Below are 18,691 nucleotides of genomic sequence, written 5' to 3' on the forward strand. Positions count from 1 at the left end.
ATGGCTGCAGCTTGATTAATCAAAAGCTGCCCAGCACTCACTGCAAGCCACCATGGCTTAAATAATCCATGGCTAGGTGCAGTAGTCACAGGAAACTGGCCCCTACTTTCTTGGCTGTGGCACTACATTTTGCCCTGAACCCAGTTTTATGCTGCTTCAGCACCAGACATAGATCTTGTTTTCCCAGGCCTTCTAAAATGTTACTGGAATTCAGTTTTATCTGCTGCTGTGATGCTTTCAGCCTTTTATTGCCTCCATTTGTGCTACTGTGTTGGTAGGTTGTGTTATGGAAGTTAGCCAAAGGGCAAGATTAGGAATGTGTGAGAATTTTGTTTCACTTGGGTTTTGACAAGTTTATTCAAATTCCAGTAACAATTATTCCTATAGACCAAAAAGGACTTCAGAGTAAAAGAAAATTATATGGGGGAAAGCAAACTGGACAGATCTTTGAGGGCTTAGTTTTAAAAGTCTGGGACTGAATATCTACATATTCAACCATACTAGAGCTGCCACCTCTTTTTTTCTGACGGGACGCTCAACTTTAACAGCTGCATAACAGGCAAATACATCATGGGTTCTCTGTGCTGCTTCTATTGAATTTGACTGGGCAGATAGAGGAACATTTCATTTCAGCTTATTTTTTTTTAAATAAGGATTTGCCAAAATTTGCTAATCTCCTATTTGGGAGTATAAGCACTTCAGATACAGGAAAATATGGATATTTGAGAATATAAATCTATTTCCTATATGTAAATATATTTAAATATATGCATAGGCTAACAAGTTAAAACAATAGAAGTTGCCTGATTTCTGTGGGAAAATGTATTTGTGCCACCATATAAAATGGGAGAAAATACATGGTGCTGGCATGAAGATATGCGTTCTTGTCCATAATTCATAGAAACATAGAAACAGAGCGAGTCAGAAAGGGCCTCCTGGGCCACCTAGTCTGACCTCTGGCACCAGCCGGCTCCACTCATGACATGCCCACCATGTGCATGTCCAGCCTATCCTTGAACACCCACATCGATGTGGCCTCAATGACCTCTCCACCATGTTTAGGCTGATTTACTTCCATGTATGTCAGCGTAGCATTATAGTTACACACATACAATTATTAATCTATTATACAATTTTGTTCACAAGTAAAATTAAATGGTGGGAAAAAGAAACCAACTCTATATTTTTCCAACAGCTACAACATTTAACATTCACATCCACTAAATATTACAAAAGAAAGAAGTGCATTTAAAGAAGAGTTGCTTTTCTCTTGCCAGAAATGGCACCTTCTGGACTCCAAACTGGCAATTCTATTGCCATGTACAACCACTTCCTTCCAACTAAGAAACTCTCTCCACAATCAATCTGCTCACAAGCATGGAGGGTAGCCAAAATCTGTGGCCCTAAGTGGCTTCTATTTCTTGGCTAGAGAGGTGAGACTTCAGTTCCTGTGGAGAGCTGTTCGCAAGATAATTTCAGACCAATCATTTTGCCTGTGTCAGCACTTCAGAACTTCTGCGATGGTCATGTAGCCCTTCTAATATTTAAGTGATAAAGTGTTAAGTATGACCAAAACTTGTTTGTAACAAGTACCATTACTGTATGATCATAAATCACTGTGGAAGTCTTTTGACAGAAGAACAGGATAGACATGCTTAGAATAAACAAACAGACTGGTGTGAGGAAAACCTTGTGTATCAAATGGAATAACATAAACTTTAATTGTTAAGTTTGTCAGTACTGCAACTTGCTTATTAATAATGCCAAATCCAACCTGTACAAAATACAGCAAGACATGATCTAATATTTATTATTTATTGGTGACAAAGAAGTAGTTTTGGATAACTTCTGATCCACCACCGATGCATTAGAACTGTTCTAATCTTGTCAGGAGAAGATCCTGGATTAGTCACTTTCCAGGAAACAACAGCTGTGTTTCAACAACATCTTAGCCATATTTTAGTTGTTCTTGTGTCACCAGTAATACCTGTACAGGGCCTGGCCTAGGTCTTTACACATGAACTTAATGAACTATCAGAACTAGAGTTGTGTATGTGCATGTTTCTTTTATAGATTTCCTGTAGTTTTGATGCCTTTTATTGTCCTGTATTTATCAACAAAGGTACCGTTTTGCTCTATCACTATAGTTATTGATTTAAACAAGACTTACATGGGGATATATTGTAGATCTGTAATTCAAAATTCTGGGCTACTAGGGTGGAATATAAATGCAAATAATAAATAAATAATAAATAAAAGGTAATGAGAAGAATTTCAATCAATAGGGGCTATTTTCGAGTAAATAAATGCACGATTAAGTTGAAGAGTCATCTCAATTTCTATTAAACAAGTCCCGTTGATGTGGTTGGGTCCTGACCCCCCTTGTACCTATTGGGTACAAGGCTTCAGCTGGAAACAAATCCAAGTCAAGCAGTTTCTCTTCAAAGAGACATACCTGATCGACAATAGATGTTAATGAAGCACTTAAAATGGTGTGGCCATCCTTTATTGCTTTCACATAATGATAGGAACCATTCAGAGAGGACTGGAGAACCCTGAAATATTCTTCTGATAAGTATGCTTCAATTCTGAGATTCTGAAATCAAAAGGGTAGTGCAATTACTGCACATATAAAAATATACCCTGCATAAAGCACAAGTTGATATATGAAGGAGCGATAACAGAATATATGGCATTTCTAGTTTTGTGTTTGCCATAAGCCAAAATTTCCACCCCTGACACATGCCATTGCTACTAAGTGAAGAACCTCTTCTTATTCATACAGACCTGCATCTAATTTCAATTTAGGATTTCCATCTTAGGAACTAAAATGTACAACAAATGTTGATATATAGTTCAATGGATTAAACCAACTTGCTTAATATTACAAATGGTATAGTAACTATCAAAACAAGGAATCAACCAAGCTTTAAGTTTAAATGTTAATAATCAATTTCTGTATATTATTTCACCCTGTTTTCAACTAGGGTGGCCTCTTGTTTTGCTTGCTATGCATTTAATTTATTACCAATAGTAGAAAAATTCACTGGCTTATTTTAAGCATAACAGCCTACTACTAATGACTCAGGAGAAAGACTAAGTAAAAAAAGCAACTAAAAAATAAGCTGTATTTTTATAATGTGGCCCCAGGATTCCAGTTTATTAGCCTTGTTCTGGTGCTAAGTCACTGTTGTATGAGTCATCCACTTCGAAAACTTCCATTAAGCAGGCCATGGTTTGCATTTTGAATGCTATTTGTGCATATCATATTATAGAAGCAAATTGGTAGCTGAAAACTATGTACTGCCAGCATGATCTCCACAAATCATACTAAAACTATGCTTCCAATTTGTGCAAACTGTGGAAATTTACACAATGTACACAAATGTACACAAATTTCCTTAGCATTAAAAATATGCAAGCCACAGCCAATCTTGGAGTCTATGGAAAACATTTCAACTTGGCCTTCTTCCAGTCACTGGCAAGAAGCCCACCAACTCGAATGAGCTAGACTTCACAGCATCAGCACATACCTACCAGTAACCCTAATTTAAAGGAACAGAAAAATGGATTTTAGTTATTCATAATTTTAATAATTCATAATTTAATAATTTTCATGTTATTATTTTTAATTTAATAATTTAAAATAACAGAAAAGGGTTCACTCAACACACTGAGCTACTCTGTAAATAATAACAGTGGTTTGCCTGTTCATGGAACAAACCATGGTGAAACTGACAGATGGTCAGTGTACTGTGGTTTATTCTTTTTCTCCTTCCCCTCTAGTCCTCCTAGTGTCCTTCATGGCAGAATTGCCTCCCATTTCCACTTGTCTCTTTAGTTTACCACCATGTTGCAGCCTACCCTCTATAATTGCTGTCCCTTTAGTTTGCCACCTTTTTCCATTTTTCAAAGACTCACAAATGAGCAATTGGGGTGAGATTTTGTCCCAGACCCAGAAATATTAGCAAATGTCTTCATATATTTGGACTGCCTTTTACTTTGCCATTTAAGCGTTTCTCCTCTAGCTCCCTTCCTAATTTAAAAACCAATAGAAAAATCCTATAATATTTGACATTTTTATTAGATATAGCCCAAATTCAGTTAAGAGAAAATGTACACCTGTATTTCACTTACATCAGATAAATGCAACTTATTACTTGATTTATCATACACTTCAATGGTGATTTCATATAGCCTTTCTGTTTCCAGGACCCACTTGTCGCCAGGACGAACTGAAAATCCTACAACACGTAAAAGGCATTTTAAAAGGATATGAGGTAGGAAAACACATTTCATATCAGAATAATACTTTGAATAATATTTATTCTATCAAAATATTTATTAGGAAAATTTGTTTGTTATAACAGGATTCTATTATTCAGCTGATTAGATTTTGCCAAACTAAAAAATCAGCAATCACCAGATTCTGCAACTAAAGTACATTATTTTTAATTTGTTAATTTAAATTTTATTGTTTCAGTTTTCAGGAACACAAAAATAAAGGATTAATAAAAAGCAATGCATCTTCAAAAGCAGAGCAAATAATACTTCTAAATAAAAGCCCATATTCTAAAATGTTTTACATTGCTTAAACAAATAGTTTTTCATTCATTGCCAATAAATAAATGAATAAATAAATAAATATGCATATGGCGCTATTAACTGAAAAGGTCTTATTATGGTATACTACTGGCCTTACTGCCTAGAGCATGGAAACCCACAAAGGGGCAGATGAGGGCATACAAAATACATAGCTACATTCATATTGGAGGCGATGCTTAATTATGCAAATCATATTCACTCAGGCTGCAATCCTGTTCGGTCAGAAAAAGTCCTACAATTCCCACCATCTCCCAGCCAGCTATACTGCCACATTTGCAAACAGAGCTGGAAACATGTGAAACTTAAGAAAAGGCAACTATAAGACGCGAAAGACATCAAACAATTGTGTCAAAACAAACATGGCCAAGTTTCTACTTAGCTCAGACAAATTATGTTTGGACACATGGAAGTTGGGACTGTGGGAAAGCCCAGAATGAGCACAAGCCCCTGTACTTGCAAAGGGTTGACTCAATGTTTGGCAGGGCACATAGTTGTAAATTTATTGAAAAGAAGATTCCTCGGTATTGATATTTCAGATTGAAATGTAATTGTTAGCACTACACATTTCAGAGTCATCAATCAGCCACTCACGAAGGAATGAATTATAGGAAATAAATGCCAATACTCTATAGCAAACAAATAATTGTGGAGGTATTTAGGTAAATGATTACTAAATGAGTGCATGAGTTTATCCCCAAAGTTAACAAGAAAAACCATCTGCTTAGCACTGAACATCGAATACTAACCTAAGTATCCTGGATCCACAACATAAATGGTGCCATTTGGTAATTTGGAAGCACCTTGCATAGAAATGCTTGGAAAACAGTCAAGGAATTAAGGTTTTGTTAAAATAAAGATTAGATTTCAATAATTTAAAAGTAATGCATTATTTCACTAAAATCTATAAAAGGGATGACCCCCATAACTAACAGTACTCAAAAACTTGTTCCTGCTTGTTATTTTTAACTGTATTTTAAACACACCACAATTTCTTGGGTTTGCATTCAACAGGCAAGTATCATTTAAAAATGAGAAGAAAGCTTCCAAACACTTCCCCATGGCTGAAAAACAAGAGAATACCAGAAAAGTGAGTACACAAGCTCGGTAATGGCTTGTTCATTGAGTCAAGAACCTCGATCTTCCATTATTAAACCTGTGCCTTTTATCATTATATTTACATTCTTATGCACACTGAACTACAAACAAATGAAATAAACGGTGGAGGCAGTATGTTTGACAGTACGGCAATTAAGGCAGAAAAACACCAGCAGAGGGAATAAGGATAACTTGCAACTCTGGAGGAGTCCATGTCCATAACCTACATGGCATTTTACTCAACCGGAGCAAAAAGCGTGGCCAGGATCACACATCAGCTCCTGTATCTTTTGAAGACTCCAGGCAACTGTTACAGCAGCTATCAGGGTGGTTGAGGCACCCCAGAGAGCCCCTTTCCACCCTCCCAATGCCAGTGTAACCTGGCACAGACCACTTGCCCACTCACTCTGTGGATGCTACAGGAGAACCAGGAAACAGACTGGGCAGGGATGCCAGAGCAACGTCCCCATTGCTCTCTGGTGTTTGAGGAAGCTGGTGATAGCCTGCTCCTTAATGAGCAGGAGTGGCGGAGTTACTGAGAAGCTGGAAGGGAGCTCTCTGCAGGTGCCTGCTGCTATTGCTTTGGACAGCTGCTGCCACAGTCGAGGGATTTCTGAACACATGCCAGCCAGTGCTCTGGCTCCTATAATTGCATCGAGCTTCGGGGCTGAAGGAGAAAATCAGTCAGACCGGAAAACGCCATGCAGAAAGGATATTTTTGTGGGAAAGTACAACATTACTCTGACCCCGCTGCAATGCAGTAACAGTGGACGTTGCCTGGTTCAGCTTGGCAACAGGCCAGGCAGGATCTCCCCCCGGGCTGAGGGTGTCATTGCGAAGCTGCAGTTCGTAGTGGTCGGAAGGCATCAATAACTCTGCAGAGAAAGCAAGAGGGCACAAGAAGCAATGAAACGAGAAAGGTGTCAATATTTGGATCCTATCAATACAAAAGAAAATCAACTCACCGATAACTTCGTGCTTAGCACATAAACTTTTAAAGAAAGCATTTATTGTACTAAACAATAGGTACAATTTAATCTGGATGCCTGCCACTCTATGAACACACAGAATGATGGGCATCCAGTGTTCGGCAGAAGGAGCTTGGAAGTAACATTTACTTCCAAACTCCTGCTGCTTGGCAAACCACTTAGATGGCTGATTTCAGCTCCTGCAGTGCTGCATAAAGGAAGGAGGCTGAGCTGCCACCTGGGCTGAAGCAACAGGCTATGAGAAAAGATTCTTCTTTTGGGCTGTGCAATGCCCATCCAATGTAATGCCATGCCAGGCTGGCCTGTGATATCTCCTGGTTCGTGGAATACAGACAGCACCCAATGTACTAAGTATATAAACTTATGGCACAGCTTGCACGATGCCACCCAAGTATCTCTCTCTCTCTCTCTCTCTCTCTCTCTCTCTCTCTCTCTCTCTCTCTCTCTCTCCCCCTCTCCCTCCCCCCCCACACACACACGCTTAAGCAAGCATTGCCTTTGCTGTACCCCTATGCCACTGAACATACAACAGGTAAATTTAGCTGCCACGACTCAGCCTGCTAGTATTTTTAATGGGCACATGCACAACACTGTAATTGTAGGAGTTCACACAGATTAATGCAATGCAGTCTAGCTGAAAGCTCCTTTCCACTCAAAAGGGTTTCAAGGAAGTGCCTTCCAGATAAAATACTAAAGGCCCCATCAAGATTTGACTCTGACCCAGTCACAGACCCTATCACAGTCTTATTGACTTAAATGTAGCCACACTAGCCTATAAATCTATGAAGATGCATGAAATACAAACCTGTAATCTTCCCTCGCCTTATTTTCTGAACTTTATATTGCACTGACATTCCTACCAGTAGGTAGAGATCATAAGCTGGATTTAATATGATGTTCTCCAAAATAAACAATCTGACTTCAGCAGCAGGCACATTCTGTTGATTAAGAGGATAATTAATTTAAAGGCTCAACCACACACATATCCAAATAAATAATTAGCTTTATCATAAAAAGGTAACATCTTTTTTTAAAAAATTCTGAGAATAAAAAGCTTGACCACACTACTGTTGCTTTCTAGTAACTTCATGTCTCATCTAGGAATGGATATGAACAAATTAAATTAAGAAAATTAAAAGTGAAAACTCTTTTTGCATAATCTGACAGTTTCATTGTCATACAATGCTGACATAAAAGTTCCCAATAATTTACAGTACACTATTATGTGAAATACATTTTTTTTCTTTAAGTGTATACTGTTCATACATGCACAACATTTGGTTTATTACTACTGCATAGATAGCTGAAAGTTTTAAAAAAATTAAGTTAAACTGATTTTTAAAGACAAAGCCTTATTTATCAATGTGTATATCTTGTAAGAGGAAGAAAGGTGGGATATAAAAAGCCCCGAGGCGTTTTGCGAATGGGGTGGCATAGAAATGTTCTAAATAAATAAATAAATAAATAAATAAATATAAATGCAATATAAGAAATAACAGCCACTCTCAATTTGATTTTATTGGAGATGTTGACATGGTATAAAGTCCTCACTGAGAACGGCTCAGTTGCCAACTGAACTGTCTCTGCAGTCCAATTCTTCCTTTAACTTCCCTGCTATTGTTTTTATTTTTATTTCTAGTTTATACTGCACTCTGAGCCACCCAGAGAGCCTTTGGCTGCGGGGTAGCATACAAATATGATAGACAAATAAATAAATAAACAAACCAAAGCCATTAAATTCAATAAACTGGTTAAAATGGTTTTAAACAGAGTTAAGGTTATGCATGAAAAAGCAGGGAAATGGTGAGTTGTATCCTTCATATGAATACAGAAAATGCAACTGAGATTCTTACTTCCAAAGCAGGTAAACTATCTGGGGATGGCTCATACGATATGCAGGGGAGACTGTGAGATTATGATAAATTGGTGGTCAATTTATGGCTCCTTCCTTCCTTCCTTCCTTCCTTCCTTCCTTCCTTCCTTTATTTATGGTGCAGTCCTGGCCAACCTGGTGTCCTCCAGATGTGTTGGACTGGAGTTCCTACCATTCCTACCTGGCATTATGCGGCTGGCTTGGAATGCTGGGAATTGCATATGGAAGACATCAGGTTAGGAAGGCTGTTCTGGATCATTGTCTTTCCCAGAATTAGGATAGAACACATTTCAACTTGATATATTTAAAAAAGAAAAGAAACTAAAACACTTCGGTACATGAGTTTTCCATGTAGTATGCAAGTTGTAACTACATACAATACTTCATCTATGCTGCCAACGATTTCTCCAAGTATAAAGGTTTTTATAATGCCAAGGATGGGCTATTTATTTATTATTTATTTATTAAAAACTTTTCTATACTGTCCCATCACAGATGTCTCAGGATGGTTTACAACAAATTAGGATGGTCATTGGCACCCTCTTTTCTGGAGTCGGGCTAGAAGATATGGGATCCACCAAAGACAACCAAAATAGGTGCAGCACTTTAAAAGATTACCTGAAACCAAGTGCATCTTGAATGCCTAAGGAAGGCAGTTCTAAGATAATCTTTTTAAAGTGCTGCACCTTTTGGTGGTTCCATATGTTTGATGGTTTGTTTGTGGTATTTTATCTTTGGTGGGCTCCATTTATTCTAGCCTGACTCCAGAAAAAAGGGTGCCAATGCAGCCCAACATTTCTACAGGGCACAGATTCGGAAGGATGCTCAAAGAGAGAGAGAGAGAGAGAGAGAGAGAGAGAGAGAGAGAGAGAGAGAGTGTTAAGACATCCTAAATTGCTCATCATCAGTTTTTCACAACTCCTTTTCTCTCCTGCATATCATATGTTTGATCTACTTTAGCAGAATGAAAAATTTCACTTGCACTTTTTGGCTTCTTCTGGCTCAAGAGCCTTCACTCAGAATTTCCCTGATGTGTGGTGCTTGGGTGAAAACTATATAGCCTGATTTTTTTTCTTTTGTAAACAGTGGCATTTTGTTGATTGAATATTGCAATCTTTTCAGGAAGAACAGAGCTAAGTTTGACCTCTGGAAAGCACCTGTGGGGACTGCCTCTTTGGAACATCTTCTGTTTTGAAGAAGTGTCATGTAGTCTGACTCTATCTGTGCACAACCTGTACATTACCAAATAAACTCAAGTATTACTTATCCAGTGATTTCTCTTCAAAAGGTAACTAAACAAAGAGAACGCCTTGAGAAAATGGAGAACTATTAACAATGTCTTTCCCAGTACACTGGTATGCCATAATAATAATTTAAAAAAAAAACAATAAACTGATAGTAAAGAAAAAAAGGGGGGTAAGGAAAGAGAAATGGGAGGTGGGGGAGAGAAGATGTCTAACTGAGCAAGGAACTATCCCCTTGTCCAAAATTCTAGTCTGTGGCTTCTAGAGTTGCTATGCATTATTCAAGTCTGTGGTTATTACTACATCCTTTGAAAGCAAGAGGTTTGGTACTTTGGGGAGAAGAAATGGATGTCAACTTGCAAAATATTGAATGCTGCAAGTTAACTTAAGCGATAGTATTCTGTATTGCCATGTGGGTAATCTGCACTGCCATGTGGTGAATGAAGTATAGCGTTCAATTTTCTCTGAACTCACACAGTTTATGAAGAAAAAGAACGTAGTGAGAAGGGATGCCTCAGCATCCCCAAATCAAATACTCCGCAGGGCTTGTGCCTGCTCAGTCAAGAAAACCGAGGAAGAATGTGAAGAGGAACCAACGGAGTGGGGGGCAGGAGGAAAATGGAACCCTCTCCCCCGAAATCTGCCAATTTAGAAATGGTAATTAAGAACTAAGCTTGCTAACTTGCATTTTAATACACTTTAAAAGTTAATGTTAACTAATTTAAAGTTAATTGTATTTGAATTAATTCATTTAATGTTTTCTGATTTTGAAATCTATCTTCTCATCCTGCGCTGAAGTTGAACTTTAAAAAATGGCATGAGGTGTACTGGGAACAGGGGTGCCTGCGAGGAACACCCACAAGATCTCATGGAGGAAAAAAAGTTCCTTTGCCCTTTCTCATGGTAATTTCTGATCAGATGGTAAATCTAACATTAGGGTCTTGTGAGGTAAAAAGTAGGATGGAAACAGATACTAAAGTGTCCTAAAAGATTCTCAGGAACATCACCAACCATCCTTGTAACTTAGGTAGGTGCTGTGGAATGAGATGAAAGGGTGGAGCACCGTGGGGCAGGAAGCTGTGGCTCTAATTAGTCCCTCCAACTGGCTGTCACAGATGCACCTGTGTAACAGGGCCTCTGCCCTGGCTTTTCCTTGGCGAACAGGCCTGTGCGTGTGCCAATTGCATCTATGCTGCCAAAGATTTCTTCAATTATAAATATTTTTATAATTCCAAGGATGGACTATTTATTTATTTATTTAAAATGCTTCTGTGCCGTCCCATCACAGATGCCTCAGGATGGTTTACAACAAATTAGAACAATAAATTAAAAATAAAATACTAGATACCTTACACTTGGTGTTGCTTCTGTAGAACCTTCAGACCATAGCAAAGGCCAGGTCATTAATCATGATCTGCAGAACAGCCTACATATTCTCAACAGATCTGCACAGCTATCTGCTTCCTTCAAGGTGCAGTTCAAAGTAATGGCTCTGATCTTTAAAACACTACACCATCTGGGTCTAGGGTATCTCAAGGGTAGCTTAGTTCCATATGAATGTGGTCATTTGTTCTAATATTTCAAGGCCCTACTTTGGATGAATGAACACAGGAACTATCCTCATGGAACACTCTCTCATGATAACTTATGCACAGTATATATATGCACTACCTATTTGAACATATGAATGATTAAACAAGTACATATTGTATGCACAAATGCATACATATTCAATGATGAAAAACCTCCCAGTGTAAGACCTGAGTTAAGGATATCTCATGTTGCCTCTATCCCCACAAGAGTAGGAAATTGGAAGCTAAAGCTGATGTTTTAAAGCTGATACTTTCCAAGATCAGTCAGTGTGCAATTTCAGAAACTGCGCTTGCTTGCAAGGTACCCTCCACACACCCCTTGCTCCTTCAAGCCATGTGGGCACAATGGCGTTCCTGATAAGAGCAAATTAGTCCCACGCTGCCCTGTGAAACTCTGTGCCTGGCCCAAAGTCACCCAGTTGGCTCCATCGATGAGCAGGGACTAGAACCCAGATCGTCTGAGTCACAGATCTGCACTCTTAACCACTACACCACACTGGCTTTCCTTTAGGAAGAGATGAGAGTGGTAAGGAAGGGAGTAAAGCTAACAAACTCATCTTTACTCATCTTTCATGTGTATAGATTATACGCAACATCAGTGTCTTATTATGGCTAGAATCTTAATGCTCTGAGTGAGTGTACATGATATGCAGGCAAAATCTTACTGCTGAGGGTCTGTTGTTCCAGAGTTCCTGCATAGTAAAATCAGTTTTCTGAAACCACACACAGAATACACAGTGTGTTCTAAGGTTTTCACACTTCACCACAGTTTTTCCAGTTGTCCAGACCCGGGATTGCCATTCTACTATTGTTGATATGCTAATACTATATTGTTCCCTGGAAACAGGGGCCCCTTTTCTTTCTCCCACCTGCAGAAAAGGTAGCTGTGCACAGCAGCAATGCCTCTGACAGCCACACAAAAAAATTGCAGCGGTGCTGTCTTGGATTTTGCCAAGCAGCTCTCTGCTTCTGGCCTTTGTACCACAATGAACTGTGTTTTCTGGGTTCAGATGACCAAACAAGCCACTGTTATATGAAGAAAACCATTCAACAGATGGATGTTTTTGTCTGTGGTTTCTAAAGATTAAACATATCACACTGAACTACCATGACAGGGTTTGTGTGGCTTGACTGACCAACCAACAATGGTAAACAAACAAACACTAAAGCCATCCTGAACTGCTGTCTGAATTTGATAATGGACCGGGTGAAGCCCAGTAAACTAAAGCTCAGTCCAGACAAGACAGAAATACTGTTAGTATCTGGTCAGTCAGATGGGTTGAATGGTCAATACTTTGTCCTGGACAAGGTCATGCTCCCCCTAAAGGACAGAGTCCACAGCTTGAGGTGCTCTTGTACCCAAAACTCTCACTTGAGTCCCTGGTGGACTCAGAGGCCAAGAGCACCATCCTTCAGTTGTGGCTGATTTACCAGCTATGGCCATATCTTGACAGACAATGCTTAGCCAGTCATGCATGCCCTGGTAACATCCAGGTTGGATTACTACAATGTGTTCTTCAAAGATGGGGCTACTGGTTCAAAACTGGGCTGCTCAACAGTTAATAAGAACAGTCCATGAGTCCATATTACACTAGTTTTATATCATCTACACTGGCTACCAGTGGAAGTCCAGGCCCAATTTAAAGTGCTTGTACTTACATATAAAGCCCTAAATGGTTTGTACTCTGGGCACCTGAAGGACCGCCTTCTCGTGTATGTTCCTACCTGTCTGATAAGTTCAAGTCAGGAGGTCCTTCTTAAAGAGCCATCCCCCAGGAAAGTGAGGGGAAGGGCAGCAAGCAGGAGGGCCTTCTTGGTGGTAGCACTCCATCTCTAGAATAGGCTCTCCAGAGGCTCAGTATGAACAAACCAGCAACTGATTCTTCAGCTAGAAATCTGACTCTGATCTTTAGTTAATATTCACTGAAGATAAACATGAAGGAAATTCATGAGGAACACTTTGGACAGCTAAGAAGAAAATTGATAAGCTACATGGACTGGAGCAAAGGAAAAGTGACTTTTGTTCATCCACCTGTACAGTTCTTTCACCCTGTAGAAACCTTTATCAAGCTCATCATTCCAAATCTCTAAAAATGCTTTCTAAGATTCCCTGTGGCTTCTTCCCCAAGACCCCCTTGATATTTTAAAAGGTACAAGTCACAGACCAATTTCTGTTCTGTGCATGTTGAAGACTTCAGCCCTATAATTTCTACAATATTTAGCTTGGTTAGAGACGAGGGGACTAAAAATGGTCCCCTGGTTTTGGAACAATAATGAAGATAATATGGGGTAATATTCTGGGTGGGATAATAACAAAGCATTTGTTATAGTCAGTGGCTTTTAGGAACACTCACATTCACCAGTGAATGCTGACCATGTACTATGTATTTTCTCGCTGCTGCAACAAGTGAGAGAAATGAATGCAGAAACACATATTCAAGTATTCAGCAGTGTATCATCTTATACCATCTTTCAGTCTCACAAAAGACCAAAGGATTCCTTTCTTCGCAGTAGATATCTATCTGTTATAGCTTACTTTCAGTCAGCATCATGAATCTTGTGTACAAAAGCTCATGCCACAGTACATCTGTTCATCCTAAAGATGCTGTAGAATTCTTGGTGAATTGTGCTATATTACAGTATATGTCTCTCTTATCAGCAGTGCTTTATTTCCATTACTGGGCACTAGTTGATAATAGGAGGAAAAAGATCATTTTAAGACATGGCTATAATAGAAATACTGGTTAAAAGCATCTTACCTTATAAGTAGTTTCTTGTATTCTTGCTTTTAATTTAGAACTTCCTGTTTTCATGCCAGACACTAGCACAATGTCTCCTTGTTTGCCAACTTTTTCCATCCCCCATATATAGGGAGGTGGTATATATGTTGATTCTGAGAACTTCAGGATACTGCGAAAGCATTAATAACATTAGATGTTAACATTTCTAAATTTTGCTTTAATATCTGTTGTTCATGCCAATACTAAAACATGCTTTTCATATCATGAGGAATGTGTCAGACAGGGAAGACGGTGAAATTTTAAGAACAACATTTTATATTGGAAAGTGGCACAAACACAGGGGTCTAAAAGGTCAGACCCAAATAATTTTCTTCTTAAAAAAGAAATATTTGTATCCTACTGAGAAGCCACAAGAATTAATAAGAACACTGAAAACTGTCCGTTAAGTATTTTGTATACCCAGAGGAATTTAGAATTTGCTAACTACCAAAATTGATGAGTCCTAAGACCCCTCTTCCTGTTTGCTGTCCTTTGCTCACCTTTTCCTTCAGCCCAACTGCCACTTCATGGATCCTCTTCCCCTCTTTCTTCTCTTTGAGGGAAACCCCGTAGGAACCACTGAGTCCTTGTTCGCTGATATTTTGCATCACATCCACAACAGATGTTCATGTAAATGTAACATGTGGGCCAAATACAATAACCGTTTTTGTACTTTGCTCCTATGCATGTGCTGTTAATCCTATTCTCAAGCTGCCCAGGAGCATATTATGAAGTGAGATATCACATAGATACCTACTTATATTTCCTAACAGTTACTTCAGTTACAGATTCTCTGTATCCAAGTGTAATCCATCTTGCATATCTCTAGATACCTACTTTAGTGGTCTTTGGACATAGCCTGGTAACATTTCTATGCTCCAAACGATCACACTTTAGGATGTCATATTGTTACGTTACGTTATTGTTTTAAATACTTGTTCATGAGTCACCCTGAAAATTGAGCTTCAGTGGAAAGGTAGGACATAAATCTCAAGCAAGTACAGTGGTACCATGGCTCACGAACTTAATCCGTTCCAGGACTCTGGTCATGACCCAAATTGGTCATGAGCCAAGTTAAATTTTCCCATAAGGTTCAATGTAAATAAGGTTAATCCACTCTGTAACTATTTTTTTTTAATCAGAAAAATGTAAAGCAAAGTGACAAAGAACAACAGAGATCGTGGCCATCTCCCCCTCACCCTGAGCACGAGCCTGGCCATCTCTCTGCCTCCCCTCCCCCCCAGGACGACTGCGATTGTGCCCATCATTCCCGTCATTCCTGCGTCATTCTGGCGCATCATTCCAGGGTGGGGGGAGAGATGGGCGTGATCGCGGGCACACGGGGGGGGAGAGACAGGCGTGAATGTGGGTGTGCGGGGGGGGGAGAGACAGGAGCGATTATGCTGTGGGGAGATGGTTGAGATCACGGTTGCGCTCTTGCAGGAAAGATGGGCACAATCTCGGCCATCTTCCCATTCGGGAAGGTGGGGAGATGGCCGCAATCGCGGTCACCACCCAATGCGGAGTTCATGACCTGAGTCAAAAATTTTATTAATTTTTTGTTTGCCACCCAATTTGGTCGTGAACTGAGGCATTCATGAACTGAGGTACCACTGTACCTAGAATTAAAGATAGTTAAATTTCAATTATTTTAATGTGAGAGAGATCAGCACATGTGCTTAGTCCATGCTTAGGTTTACCTGTACCTTGCCCATTTTTAAATAAATTGAGCTCTTGAAAGCAACTTTATATTCACTGCACCTTTTCTCCCAGATTATCAACCATTTAATATCCTGCTTAGTTCTAATTTGCAAAAATTGTTTATACGAGAAAAATTTTATTTACTATTCTGTGCACTACTTGGACGTGGCCAGAAACTCCAAGATATAAAATCACTTAAAATGCTTATTGTTTCATTTAGAATGAAAGTAACTGAATTGGGGTATAAAAAGAAAATCGCCTTCATTGAAGACCTATTTTCAAAGAGTCAGTATCAATATCGGAGCTACAGCAACAAATAAGAAGACCAGAATGAAAAGTATCCAAGGAGACAGTGCTCCTATATAGCATTTAAAGCTGATGAATCTTAGCAAAAATGAAAACTGAAACACGACATTTCTGTCTGAAAGCAATGAAGTGTGGCTCCTTGTAAAGATGGCTCAGCTACTAAGGCAATGAAAACAAAAATACAAGGGAGCTGTGCTTCTGCTTTTCATCATTTTGCAGTTAATGTATGAAGCTGATAAGCATGAAACTCATCCATGATGGGATGCACAAGCTGCAGGTGTTAGCTTGTGAACCAGCTGTATAAAAGAAGGCAAGAAGCAAAAAATCAAAAACCCATCTTAGTGTAATATCTTTATTGTTCAAAGATCACACTGATGTGCAGCCTTTTGAGATGTTCTTATCTTGTCAGCAAGCGAGCTGATAAAAAAAGCAAGTTGGTGGGGAAGTATGAGAATAGGAGTAAGAAAATGAGTGCCCAGATGTTGCAATCTACATTGTTTGCATAGACAGAGTCCTAAACCGGAAAATGAGCACTTGCAAACCTCCAAATTGGGCACTACCAGATGATGCAATACTTCAGGCCCTTATGACAACTGGAAAATAGCAGACAAATGTAGAGTATATGTTTATTTTAGATACCAAACCCAGCTGGTAACTCAAACCTGTTTTGAGTTTGGATGAACCTGACAGGTTTTGTGGTTCATAGAAAACAGAAGTAGAGATCAGCTAGGAAGACTGAGGGTTCCACAGTGAATAAGGTCCACCTTTTTCAAAACGATTACAGGAGATAAGAATTACCTCCAACCTTAGTTGGACTTTTCATCCAGTATCTTTAATGGTATCTTTAATATTAGTATTTGAATTAGTAGAAAAATTAAGTCTTTCTTCTAACCCATCAATGGATAGGTAACACATCAGGACAGCTACATGTGCCAAAGTAAAATGGCTTGACTATAATTTTCTTAAAGGTTTTTTGGCTTTCTGTGATCTTGCATGCCAACCAAGAAAGCTATCTTGCTTTATACCATTTGTTTGTCAAGTACAAAAAGGCAGGCATTCTTAATGGTGGAGTAAACTTACCAGCATAGTTTATGGAAGCCAAAATCTGACAATTTCAAAGCACACTCAATATCTCATTTTTATCTTCAGTTTGATTTGATTTTTTATTCTGTATGTTAAAATAGGCATGCATGAGATTTAACACTAAACAGCAGAAAGAGAAGGGCTGGAAACCTTTGGCAAACTGCAGTGCATGCTAACCATAAGTCTCCTGTGTGTGCTCAACAGAAAAAAAAAAAGAATACTAACATATATTTGCTACTGATAAAGGATATTCCTATGCGTAGGATTAAGGAAATGGTAGAAGAAAACAAACGGGGCAAAATTCTTTTCCTTGTTGTCATATTTTTATAGGTTTATCATGTTGGTTAGCATTTATTTATTTGTTTTGTTTAATTTGAATTGGAAGCCAAGCTGATATTATTGGATAACACATAGCATGCATACATGCATAAATAAATAAATAAAGTAAACCTTTTTAAGACAATAGAATGAATTTATATATATTTTTACTATTTTCTGAGCCAAAGTAGAACTTATACAGTTATAAATGTTTCAAACATCTATAAACATCTTCTTTCATTTACTTTGCAGTTTTAAAGTGTCACAAATACTAACTAAATTATATTTTGTGTTTTCATTGATGCAGAGGAATGCTGGGCCTTGTAGGACTTTTCTCCAGGCTCCACAATGAATGCAATTCCATTAGCAGAGTTGCCCAGAGCACCCTCTAGTTCAGTTTTATTGGAAGAGTTTCACCTGTTGCAGTATAGATGCAAATAAGGTGCTCAGCCAAGTACAGTGGCTCACCTGTTTGCTTGACCCTTGCCTTTCACAGCTTATTATCTCTAACAGGCAGGATATCAGTGGGATCAGGGTCCTATTAACTCTTTGAGAGAGGAAGTAGCCTCTTTAAAGGAGTAAGGAATTATGCTACTTTTAAGAAAATGTAAGATGGAGGCTATGGATCACAGTCAACCTTCCCTTCTTGGGCAAGGTGTCTGAGTGGATGGTTGCCACCCACTCAGTTTGAGGCACTCCTCAATGAAATGGAGTACCTAGATCCTTTCCAATTGGGTTTCAGGCATGGTTTTAGAAGAGAAACTGACTTAACTGCCCTGTTGGATTATCTCTGCCATAAGTGGAACAGGGATGCATGACTGTTGATTTTTTTGGGGCTCTTGGTAGATTTCAGTATCATCAACTGTGGTATCCTTCTGCATAGCCTATCTGGGTTAGGAATTGGAGGTATGGCATTGGAGCGATTCCGCTCCTCCTTGGATGGCTGATTCCAGAAAGTGGTACAAGAGGGTTTTGGCAGGACAAATGGGACTAGTTTTGATCTTTGTGTTCTTCAATATCAACATAAAGCCTTGCAAGCAGGATATGCAGATGTGTGGGCTAAGGCAGCCTTCCCCAACCTTGTGCCTTCCAGACACATTTGGAC

At 39.0% G+C, this 18,691-nt stretch overlaps 1 protein-coding gene across 1 annotated transcript in view; it reads right to left on the reverse strand.

Annotated features, from left to right (window-relative positions):
- NUP210 (nucleoporin 210) overlaps positions 1 to 18,691 on the reverse strand; it is a 107,066-nt gene that overhangs the window by 60,642 nt on the left and 27,733 nt on the right. The window contains exons 5-10 of the mRNA XM_044451224.1: positions 14,158 to 14,308; positions 7,495 to 7,627; positions 6,417 to 6,575; positions 5,352 to 5,420; positions 4,138 to 4,244; positions 2,456 to 2,596 (exon numbers count right to left, since the gene is read on the reverse strand). Of these exons, the coding sequence (XP_044307159.1) occupies positions 2,456 to 2,596; positions 4,138 to 4,244; positions 5,352 to 5,420; positions 6,417 to 6,575; positions 7,495 to 7,627; positions 14,158 to 14,308 (760 nt within the window). The remainder of the gene's footprint in view (positions 1 to 2,455; positions 2,597 to 4,137; positions 4,245 to 5,351; positions 5,421 to 6,416; positions 6,576 to 7,494; positions 7,628 to 14,157; positions 14,309 to 18,691) is intronic.

The sequence above is a fragment of the Varanus komodoensis genome, unplaced genomic scaffold (genome assembly GCF_004798865.1).
Source record: "Varanus komodoensis strain SLA01 unplaced genomic scaffold, ASM479886v1 scaffold6_2, whole genome shotgun sequence".
Lineage (NCBI taxonomy): Eukaryota > Metazoa > Chordata > Lepidosauria > Squamata > Varanidae > Varanus > Varanus komodoensis.